The sequence below is a fragment of the Mauremys mutica genome, chromosome 10, assembly GCF_020497125.1.
Source record: "Mauremys mutica isolate MM-2020 ecotype Southern chromosome 10, ASM2049712v1, whole genome shotgun sequence".
Classification (NCBI taxonomy): Eukaryota; Metazoa; Chordata; order Testudines; family Geoemydidae; genus Mauremys; species Mauremys mutica.
Genome location: NC_059081.1, coordinates 4,834,772 through 4,847,027, shown reverse-complemented (window position 1 = coordinate 4,847,027; position 12,256 = coordinate 4,834,772). Strand labels below are relative to the sequence as shown.

Sequence of the window (12,256 nt, the reverse complement as noted above, 5' to 3'; positions counted from 1 at the left end):
CATTTATCCTTTTCCTTAGAGACTGTCCAGTTTGGCCGATGTACATAGCAGAGGGGCATTGCTGGCATATGATGGCATATATTACATTGGTGGAAGTGCAGGTGAATGAACCGGTGATGTTGTGGCTGTTCTGGTTTGGTCCTGTGATGGTGTTGCTGGTGTAGATATGTGGGCAGAGTTGGCATCGAGGTTTGTTGCATGGATATACAAAAACCTGTAGGAGAACACTTCAACCTCCCTGGCCACACAATAGCAGATCTTAAGGTGGCCATCCTACAGCAAAAAAACTTTAGGACCAGACTTCAAAGAGAAACTGCTGAGCTCCAGTTCATCTGCAAATTTGACACCATCAGCTCAGGACTAAACAAAGACTGTGAATGGCTTGCCAATTACAGAACCAGTTTCTCCTCCCTTGGTTTTCACACCTCAACTGCTAGAACAGGGCCTCATCCACCCTGATTGATCTAACCTTGTTATCTCTAGCTTGCTTCTTGCTTGCTTATATATACCTGCCCCAGGAAATTTCCACCACTTGCATCTGAAGAAGTGGGTATTCACCCACGAAAGCTCATGCTGCAAAACGTCTGTTAGTCTATAAGGTGCAACTAATATATGATTATTCTAACAAATATATATAGAAATAAGACATGTTAGTTACACTTACTACTTAAATTCTTTTTTAGCCTGACAGTATGCTTGGACTGTGGTTTCCTGAAAGCGCCTGTTAAAATATTTTATGTTGTCAGTTCTAGCAGATTTTGAGTAACTGGTTATGTAATTTGTATGTTATAATGTTATAGTGATGATGGTCTTTATTAGCTATTAATGGAAATTGTAAAAGCATTATCATTTGCTTTAGTTGTTATCCTGAGTTGCAATGGATTGGGACTTGCAAGTATGTGCATATAATGTATGCTTCAGCAGACTGAACAGCACTTATGCTAAACAAGCCTTAAAATACAACATTGCTGAGTAAGTAAGTCAAAGTAGAATGTTTTTTGTGACTTGTTATATATTGTACTTGCGTTTTAGTTTCATAGGTGTTGTAGATGAAATATGAAATGCTTCAGAATTTGAAAACTGAATAACATCTCCTCATCCATCTCTGGTATTTTGTACTTCAAAACATTGTTTATCACTGGGAATCTTATGCATTTAATAGTATTACAGAGTATAAGCTCTGGAGAAGAACTAGAAGAGCAAAACTGTACCTTGATATTTATGCAAAGGGAAATCCTTCATCTGGTCACTAGAGCTGTTGCTTAGCTGGCAGAGTTATCCTGGGTATGTCCCATTGCCCATGTCTGTAGGTAATGAATAGGCATCCTCACCATGACCTCTTTGGGGTGTATGTACACAGCAGATGAAGATGGGCAAATATTTTTCACTAACCATTAAGCAAGTAAAAGAACAAAATGTGGGAGAATACTCAGGACTTCCACTGTCTTTGTTTTTGGCATTTTACTTTTCACATTTTCCAATGTGTTTTACAACTATCTGCCTTTTGAGTCACTCAACAGCGAGGATACTATTGATACTATTACCATTACATGTCTGTCTTGCTCCTTCCCTCTCACACAATTTATGTAAATGTAGCTATATAGACACACATCTTCCCTGGTATTGTTTACACTGTGTTCCACTTTGAAGAATGATTAAGATGATTGTACTGGGGGCTAAAATGTATTCAGAAGGCCCTGGTAATAAGATATCTCTAGTAACATCCACACGTGAGAGTCTAGCAACCAGAGATTATTCTGTTGCTGCAGCTATGACATTATACCACTTACTGAAAACCTAACATTTTCATTGAAATGTCTGTCTTCCATAGATGGTTTAGGCATTATACTTAGTGAAGTAAAAAAAGCCTCTCTCAACTTTCTGATAGTAGGTGCTCCAATTCGACTGTCCACTACGGAAGCAGGGTCAGTGTAAATTCTCCTGCCTCAGCCACATTGGGATTTGTTAGAAATTTTATAGATTAAATGAAGATTATTTTCTGTAGTTTAGAGTAGGGGCTTCATTATTGGGTGAGATGAGCAGCTTGATACAACATTGATATGATTAACTGTTGTTACCAATAGATGTGCTGTAGTTACAGAAGATCAGGCTGCAGGAGAAACAGGGAAAGTACAGCCAGCTAAGGAGAAGGATTTTCTTCCTTCTGAAAACATGCATTCCCTCTTTTTGTCTTCCAGTGAGCCAGCAGCTGGTAAACCGCATTGAACAGTTTTTGGAAACTAAAGGTTTACAGTACTACATGAAGAGCATCAACTGTATTAGAGTTTTCAGAGAAGAGGCCATTAAGGTAATGAAAATATCTGAAAACTACTCTGTGTGAGATGTCAGGGCATAATGTACAGACCTACTATGTTCCTTCAGCGATTATGGCAAGCTAGCAACAGGACAAGATCAACAGAGCTAAGTCAATTATACCACATTGGAAATTTAAAAGAGATTTTGGTCCTTTGGCCTCAACAGAATAAGGACCAGATACTGCTGTGGTTTCTTAATATGAAAAGACAATACTTGTGACCTAGTGGTTGAAAAGGAGAAATGTGCTGTCCTCCAAATATCTTCTTAAACAAAACTAGTCACAAAAGGGTCTGTGCAGCTTTGTGAAATGCAGTTTCTTTTGTGATGCCCTGCACATTAGAAGCTCTGGTTCTAGTGGAGCTAGATGAATGTGCAGTGGTTTGGAATGTCTTTTTTTCTTGTTCCCCATGTTAGATGTTTTTATGATGCATTAAGATTACAGCTCTTTGGTATTAAGCTAACTTTATTTTTCTGTGTTATCTTCGTTGTCATTTTTCCAGCTGTCAGAGGTGCAATGCTTTAATGATTTCCTGCAGGCCCTGAAAGAAAAGGTGGAAGACAAAACCTTAGCTGATTTTTGGGAAATTTTGATACAAGGTATGACGACAATTGACTCTCCCTCTGCATCTCCCACACAATTTTTCTTCAAATGGTAAATTGTGTGAGAGGAATCTACATGTTAGCAGCTAGAAATGAACGCAGACCAGCATTTCTAGTGTAGAGAGTTGTTGCATACCATGTAAAACTTGTCTTTCACTACTATATAGCTTTGTTTTGCACTGGTTTCATATAAACAGTATTTCAAAATGCTGTACCAAGTTAAATTCAGTTACAATGGTAAATTGATAGCACAGTGAGAGAGAAATTAAATGGTATAGGGCAAGGAAGAGACAATATTTCAGGTGCATTTTAAAATAAATGGAGAGCTGATGCACTGGAGAGAGAGAGAGGAAGGCTCTCCCAGATGGCAGAAGCTGCAAAGAAGACTCATACACAAAGTGATCAGTGACATATTTCAGTGATGTAAAAGTGACCTTCAGGAAGGAATACATAGTAACACGACACACTGATGATTAAACTGAGGAGGAAGGCAGCATACTTCTAAAAGATTTGGATGGATTAGGAGCACTAGGCAAATAAGTGAGGATTTTTATGAGCATAAAAAACCTGATGCTCTACAAATTCTTCCCTTTACTTGGCACGAGTGCTTATGAAAATATACTTTAAATGCACAGTAGCCTCTTTTCATTGTACATATGGTAATATATAATTTGTTTTTGCATAGCACCTTTCAGATAGAAGGACTCCAAACTACATATAGAGGTGACTTCACCCATTGCTGAAATTCAGCCATTGCTAGGATAGAACATAGCAGTTGTTCAGCAGTGCACAGCAACAGCTTAGGACATCACACGGAGAATATCATACCCAGTTGAAACTGGGGAGGGAGTGGGGGAGGAAACAGGCTTGGGGAAGTCTAATTAGCCACATAATAAACCTTTGAAAATACTGGGATTTGGACCAACCAAAGTCATGCTGGTATGTTCTGTTGTAATAATTTACAGATGGTACAAACCAGAATTTCCAACAAGATGAACAATTTCTGGAGGAAGAAGAATTTACAAATACAAGCTGCACTATCAGTGATTTGCATATAGGGAATGACTGTTTCACTTTGCTTAGGGGAAGATAAAGTGTTTTATGCATAATCTGTCTAAACATTGGTTTGTGTGGCAGAAGTAAACTTCTCTTGGATGATTAGAAGTTAGAGGGTCTACTGTATGTTGTCTGAAGTGTAATTTTCCCTAGATTTCATATTTGATCTATGATTTCAGTGTCTCAATAATTTATCATAATATATTCAGTTACTTAAATGGATGCCTCCAGTAAAGTATGAATATGCATTAATTGTACTTTTATATCACGATAGTTGACTCACTTGTGAAAACTACCATGTCTTTTTAATTTGAGAAGTAGTTTTATTTTTGTCAGTGATGACACATTTAGAAATTTGAATTTGAAACACTTTCCATTTGGAACATTGAGTGGTTTTCAGGTAAAGCTTTATAATGATATTTTGATATGATTTGATTTTCCTCAGATGGAATTTCTTTGATCACCAAAGATGAAGCAGAAGGTAGTTCAGTGACTAGTGACGAAGCCAAAAAGGTATTGCTTTTACACTCTTACTTATCTATATAAAGCCTTTGGTATTCCAGAGAAGGCATTTTCTTATATGGATGAACCTTTAAGTGAATGAAATAGGGCCTGAATGAACGGAGAATGGAGTCCTTGGACCATAGAAGTTATGGGGCCTCAACTCGGGGACATTTCTCCCTTAATGCACACCATATTATATTGTTTCAGACTGCCTGCAGACAGGGCATGTTATTGTCTAGACATATTTTCCAGAGAAACCACTTCAGGAACTCAGGTTAGTGAAGTGGCATCAGGCTGTCAGTATGCACAGAACTACTGTTGGCTCCTGCTCTTCATTAGAAATGTAATCTAGTTATTAGAGCATGCGTGTGGAAATCAGGAACTCCTGAGATTTAATCCCAGCTCTGACACTGACTTCTGTGGCCTTGACCAAGTCACAACCTTCGTGCCTCAGTTTCCCCTTTTGTAAACATTGCACTATAGCGCACTGGAAACAAAAGGTGTTAAATGTTTGCCGGTATTCCTTATGCATAACAATATTGGCAGCCATGAGGGTGCAAAGCACTGCAGTTAGCATAAGGGACAGAATGGGGCATGCAGGGCAGACTGTTCCAGTGAAGGCAGAAAGATTGAAGGGAAAGTAGATACAGTGGTGGCTGAATCAAGAACTATTTTTGTATTTGTCTTCAAGAAGATGAACTTAAATCCTTATACCCAGCTGGCAGCCATGGTTTAAAGATAGCTTAAGAGGGAGAGGGCTTTTGTGTATAGATTCTACTGTTGAAACCCCTAAACATTTCAGCTGGAACGGTGCTTTCCAGCTGAAAACGAACTGCTTGGAACTGCTCAAGCATCATACTATTAACCAGCAGGGCTTGGTGTAGATTCTTCATGTCTAGCGAATAGATATGAGGCTGTACTCTGGAGACCATTGTCCCTTTTCACGTGAAGCAGCCTCAGAGACATATGTGCACCTTAAGATGACCTTGGCAAGTTCACATCTCGCTTAACATGAGGAAAAACACAGAAAAGTTGATAGAAAGGGGGTCAATGAAATGCTGTGGTACTATAAGGAAATAGGAAAATCCAACACACTGAAGCTAACACATGTACAGATTAGAGTTGTCAGAGCTGTCAAGAAATTGGTTCAGCCAGGAAGGGTCCATGACCTGTTTCTGGTCATACATAACTATGCAAACTATATTTCTCTTCCCAGCAGTAGGTACCAAGAGAGGTGGCATTTAGTTATTAGTTTTATTAGTTTCTTAAATGTTTCACTCCGAAGGAACTTCATTGTCTGGAACAAAACCAACCCTAGTGTCCATAATATATACTACATGAAGTTACCTTTCAGTGCTTAAAGCCCTCTCTATGCTAACAAAGAAAGCACAACAAACCAACCATTGGCTGAAAAACTGAGCTTGCAATGGCTATACAATACATCCATTCACACACAACACAGATGCAAAGCCTGGTAATAGGTCTTTGCTTATGGCTTCCCATCTAAACTAGGGAGAAACCTGTGTAGACTAAACTCAGATCTGGCTGACCTGGTACATTGCAATTTACCATTATCCTACAGTCAGACCTCACAGGTACACTGCATTTTGTAGTACATTCTGCCTTGTAAACAATTTGGGCTCCTTGTCTCACTGCACCACTAAGTGAAACAATATTCTGGAGGAGCAAGAAAGAGGGCTTCTCCCATCAAAATAATCTATTGGACTATGGCTAATAGACCGTGAGTTCAGGTCTCACATCTCCTACTCACTGGTGCATTTCAACCTTTCTAATAAGCCTCATATCCCTACCATAGAAGGCAGGCAATTATCATTAATTTCCCCTAATTTTTTAAGATAAGTTAACTGAGATGTTGCACAATTCTGGCATAGCTAGAAGTAGAACAGAGTTATATAGTATGGCAGACCCAAGTCCCAGCCATACTGTATTTCATAATATAATAATATATAGAGATATACCTATCTCATAGAACTGGAAGGGACCCCAAAAGGTCTTTGAGTCCTGCCCCCTGCCTTCACTAGCAGGACCAAGTACTGATTTTTTGCCCGATTCCTTAGTGGCCCCCTCAAGGATTGAACTCACAACCCTGGGTTTAGCAGGCCAATGCTCAAATCACTGAGTTAGCCCCCCCATTTCAGAATGAATGTGCCAAATCTATTTGCTTGGCTATTTTGTCTGTAACCACTACTGATCACTAGACGACACTCCCTTCCCAAACCAGGAGGAGACTCCTGATTCCCAACATTTTATTGTTCCCCAGATCCAAAGCATCCTATGCAAGGCCCTTTTCCTTAAATCCCCACCTGTAACAAATTGCAAAAACAGTCCATTTGATTCACACACTGAGAAAATATCCTTTGAAATAGATTTTATAGTTAAAATCCACTAGTGTCAGTTATGTCACAACAGGCAACAAAATACAGGTGTTCCATGTTTCAGTAATTTGCCACACATTTTGATTGCTTAAGCAGCAAAGAGTCTTGTGGCACCTTATAGACTAACAGACGTTTTGGAATATGAGCTTTCGTGGGTGAATACCCACTTCGTCGGATGCATGTGACATGCATCCGACGAAGTGGGTATTCACCCACGAAAGCTCATGCTCCAAAACGTCTGTTAGTCTATAAGGTGCCACAAGACTCTTTGCTGCTTTTACAGATCTAGACTAACACGGCTACCCCTCTGATTTTGATTGCTTGTGTCTCGCAGTGGTAAGTTTGAAGGTTGAGAGTAATGCTACCAAGGCAGTGCCTTGTTATAGGCAAGAACACAAAAACCTCTGCTCGGGAGTACTCAATACTATGTGAGTAGCTTCAGAAGTCCCAGAATTCATTAGTACAGCATCAGATATAAGGCACATGCTGTATATGAATGCTGCATGAGGGAGAAAATTAGAGTAGGAGGCTATTCAATACAGTGGCAGCACCTTTGGGGTTCGTTTTCTTTTAGATAAACTATATTGCTCTAGTGTATTTCCTTACTTTCCTTCATTGAGAAAAATGGTCTCATTGTCTAGTCTTTCCTGTAATGATGCAGATGGGAAGTTACTCTTTTTAGAGCATAGAGATGATAGGTTAATAGATCAGACTTGCCAAGTGCCAAGTGCTTTTTCTGGTTGCTTTGGGAAAGATAATGGATTTCAGCACAACTATTTTATATAATTTGCTTCAGCATAAATGCAGAACAGATCTTGTCAGAAGAAATCAATTGCAGATGTTTAGTACTTGATGAAAACTTAAAGCTTCAGTTTATTGCTAAGCAAATCTTCATCTCAGATTTCCTTAGATTGTAAAGTGTTATTTATACCTAATTTAGAGTAAAATGTTAATTCTGAGGACTCTGAACAAATGTGTTATTTTCACAGATCCTGGCTGATGTCAATTAACTATGTAAAATGGGATTTGCGCTGGTGAAAAAACCCTTTCCAAGCTGACAGTATCATTAACTTTAGTTTGATTATATGTGTTCTATGCTACCAGACTCAAACCAGTAGAAAAAGGTGCATCAATGCATAGTGTATTGGCACTGTGCAGTCCTTCCAGCTCTGTAACTTTTTCCTATTTGTGTTGCCTCAGTTACAAAGACAATAAGATGAGTTGAGCAATGTATGTTAAATGTGTTAGGATACAGAATAAAGTTTCTATGCAGTTCTCGGCATCTGCTATTCAAATGTAAAAAAGATCTGATGTTTGGATAGTGAGACAAGTATGGCGGATATTGTATACAAAAATGATAAAAAGTGACATCAAATTTCTTACTTATTCTGGTGGATGTGATACGGGGTGCTTTCCCTCTAAATTAACTTTCTGTATACATTGAAACTGGGAGAGTGAGTCAGAGGAAGAGACCTAAAAAAAATTGCGACCAGCAGATATGCCTCTGGGGGGTGTGTTTTTCCACTCTCCTTGGGGATTTAGAATTAGAGGGTTCAGAGAATGAGGGACTAGATTACTTCCTGGGATGGCAGCAGAGTTCAGCAGATATTAGAAGGCCAGGGTAACTGCTGAAGTGCCTTTTTCCTCCCCTTTCAAGAGCTGTGATTTACATTATTGATGGAACATTTTTGTTTCTTCTGAAGGTATGTCTACCCTGCGGAGAGTTTATCAGCATAGTTGCGTTGCCATAGTTACGCCAGCAGAACCCTGTAGTGTAGACACAGCAGGGAAGGGGTTTACCTGTTGGTGTAGAAACTGCCCCCCCAATGCAAGGGTAGCTTGTTGGGGTTAGGTCAACATAGTTGTTGGTCAGGGATGTTTTTTCCTGATTGATGTGAAAAAACCATATGGGGCACATGACTTATGAGGAGAGGCTGAGGGAACCTTATTTAGTCTGCAGAAGAGAAGAGTGAAGGGGGGGATTTGATAGCAGCCTTCAACTACCTGAAAGGGGGGTTTCAAAGAGGATGGTGCTCGGCTGTTCTCAGTGGTGGCAGATGACAGAACAAGGAGCAATTGAATCAAAGAATATCATTGGAAGGGACCCTTCCAACCATGATATTGGAGGTCATCTAGTCAAACCCCCTGCTCAAAGCTCAATGCTCTCAAGTTGCAGTAGGGGAGGTCTAGGCTGGATATTAGGAAACACTATTTCACTAGGAGGGTGGTGGTGCACTGGAATGGGTTCCCTAGGGAGGTGGTGGAATCTCCTTCCTTAGAGGTTTTTAAGGTCAGGCTTGACAAAGCCCTAGCTGGGATGATTTAGTTGGGGTTGGCCCTGCTTTGAGCAGAGGGCTGGACTAGATACCTCCTGAGATCCCTTCCAACCCTGATATTCTATGATTCGGTGTAGGTATGTCCACCTAGCTTTTAAGTGTAGGCCAGGCTGTCTTAACAGTGATGGATAATGCTCAGTTTGTATAAAAAAGGGGCATTCTACCTCCTCCTCCTATTTTAACTCTCTGATTTGTATCTATTTATTGTTACCCTTATTTACACATCTGATAATGCAGATGAAGGGAGAATGGACATATTTAGCACCATTAATCCCCCACTGTATCTATCTCACCTTCCTACTTACATGATCCCCCTTATTGTAGTATCTGAAGTCCTCAGATAATCAGAGATCTGCTTCAGAAGCCAGCTGTGTTTGTGTAATGAAAACCAGTTAAAAATTTAAACAGCTATTTACAACCCTACTGTTTTAATTCTTTTCAGACAAAAATTTTCCTTTTGCTTCTCATCTAGAGCCGCTGCTGCAGCACCCTTAAATTCCAGAAGACTATGCTGGAAAAAGACCTGTGATATTAGATGGTTTAGTCTATCCCCATTGCCACTTTCTCATCTAGGGCAGGGTAGTTCCCAGCTACATATTCTCAAGTGTTATGTACAGTCTTCTTTTAAGTGACCCAGCTGTGGGGAAAGGGGATTTCCACTTTTTCCATTGGGATAATTGCTAAAATAATATTAACTAATAGTAAGTTCTTAAGACTGTGGCACACAATTCACATAAGTCATGCTCTGTTTTTGTGTTTTCTTTGCTGTTATTGCTGATCACTTCTAGCCCTTATAAAGTAATGGAACAAATAGTAAGAAAGAGAAATAACTTAGATATATAGAGCTAGTTATCTTTACCCTTTTTTATGATATGCTACACTAAGTGGAGGGCATCCAGTGAGTTGCACTGGCTAATGAGAGAGAATGTTTGGGCACATTCATTATGTAAAAATCTATTTGATAAAGAATATCAGTCTAATCACCTACATGTTTGAGGTTTTGTGGATCCAGGTCATTAATTGAGTTTAGTGGAACCAGGATTTGGTCCGTAGATTTTATTTTTATTTAGCAAAAATTTCTAATCTGGAGACTTTCATATGTGTAAATTATGAAGGGGGAAAGTAACTTTTTTGGCTGTTTTTAAGCATTCATAGCTGCAAACATCATTGGTCTGTAGATGTGCGGACTCACCCCTGTGGCCCCTCCTGCTGGTCTTTCAGGGAATTAGCTTGATTCAACCCCGGAGCGCCCTCTGCAGGCTGGTGATCCTCCTGTCCTCTGGCCCCGTGTCCCTCCCTGGACCCGGTGCCCTTTTACATGGGGTGCTGCCCCCTGGCAGTAACCCCTTTTTCTCAGGGTCTCCCCTCCCCGGGAAACCCCCACCCTGTATCCCCACCTCTCCTCAGTATACGGCTACTGCCAGTCATCATCTAGCCCCATGCCCTGGGGCAGACTGCAGTATCAGCCACCCATCACTGGCAAGGAGGGTTTGGACCTGCTGCCTTGGCCTACCTCTGGGCTGCCCTCTGCAACCCCTGGTACCTGTTAGCCCAATGCTAGGCCGCAGCCTGGGGCTTTCCAGGCTGGAGCTCCCCAGCTCCTCTGCCTTTCCCCAGCCCTGCTTCACTCAGGTACCTTGTCTCTAGCTCCCAGCAGCCAGGCCCTTCTCCCTCTATAGACAGAAAGAGACTCCTGCTTTTAGCTTCCCTGGCCGCCTTATAAGGCCCTGTTGCTCAGTTTGGGGATTGGCCCCAGCTGCAGCCACTTCCCCCGATCAGCCAGGGTTTTACCTTGCCCAGCCCCAGCCCTGTGCAGGGCTTTTCCAACCCCTCCAGGGCCGGAGCGGGTGCTCACCACGCTACATGGTCAAAAAATTTTCTTAACTCCCTGTATAGCTGCACCCCTCACCCTTAGTTCTGAGGAAATTTTCTAAGACTTGACTTTAAAGTGCTACAGGTTGGTGATGAGGATGGAAACGCAAACAAAACCTCAGTAGTAATTATTGGAGCCTTTCTATATGGAATTCTCAGCTCATGTGGTTTTTTTGTTTGTTTTCTTTTGATTTTTAACACCTCTCAAAACACTTTCCATTCATTTAATGGAAAGTTGCTGACTTTTGTCTCCAGAACGCAAATGATTTTTTTCCCCCCCCAGTTCTTGGCCCCCAAAGAAAAACCAGCTGAAGCTCCATCAGTGGCTGGTGAAGGTGGTGACGTGGATGATTTAGTAAGTATCGTGAAGACATGATATGGCTTTATGATTAAAGTAGTTGGATTGTTTCAGTGAAAGGGAGAAGCTTTTAAAAGCAACAGGGGTGAGGACTTGCCATTGACTTATGCCCTAGAAAGCACCTAAAGAATTAAGGCACAAAGGAACCCCCATGAAATACTTAGTTGCTATTGTAAATGTAACCAGAAACGTAGTTTCATAATGGCAGGCACTGGGCTGTGTTGTTACACTTTTGCGCTGTTTACATAGATTAATCCTCTCCTTTCCAGTGTTTGGTTTTTTTTTTTATAAAAAGTGCCAATCAGGCTACTCGTTTGATACATTAAATTATAACAATTTGCTAACAACGCTTCGGAAAGCCTGAGCTGCAGATCAGCTATTTGTGTGGGTTGAAAAATAAAAACCATTAAGAAAAACATATTTTAATCTGCTCAATTAACCTAGTACAGACAGGCTTGTGGAAATTCAAGCATTTAATGGGTTTATTATGTATAAACAATTTAGCCTCTTTTTTTTTTCTTTTTCATGCTGAGTCATTACAAATGAAACATATCTGCAAGGCTTCAGCCAGTAATCCATCCAGTCTTAGAACTTTCATGGCTGGAAGCTTTCTTCATTTGTGCTGTGCAGAGTAGCTTAAAAAATCTATAAATTACGTTTGTGACTTTGGGGTAATACAGTTTTGGCTGATTCTCTGCTCAGTCATGAAGACGTATAGAGTACAAGTATTCTACAGACCTTTCATATTTTGTCATAAAGTGTATATCCAAGTTCGTTAGGACATACATACTTCGTTTTCTGATTGCCATCCCTACCCA

The 12,256-nt window shown here is 40.5% G+C and overlaps 1 protein-coding gene across 1 annotated transcript in view; it reads left to right on the top strand.

Moving 5' to 3' along the window:
• XRCC5 (X-ray repair cross complementing 5) overlaps positions 1-12,256 on the top strand; it is an 81,679-nt gene that overhangs the window by 66,959 nt on the left and 2,464 nt on the right. Inside the window, exons 17-20 of the mRNA XM_045032942.1 lie at positions 2,199-2,308; positions 2,817-2,913; positions 4,418-4,485; positions 11,364-11,435. Of these exons, the coding sequence (XP_044888877.1) occupies positions 2,199-2,308; positions 2,817-2,913; positions 4,418-4,485; positions 11,364-11,435 (347 nt within the window). The remainder of the gene's footprint in view (positions 1-2,198; positions 2,309-2,816; positions 2,914-4,417; positions 4,486-11,363; positions 11,436-12,256) is intronic.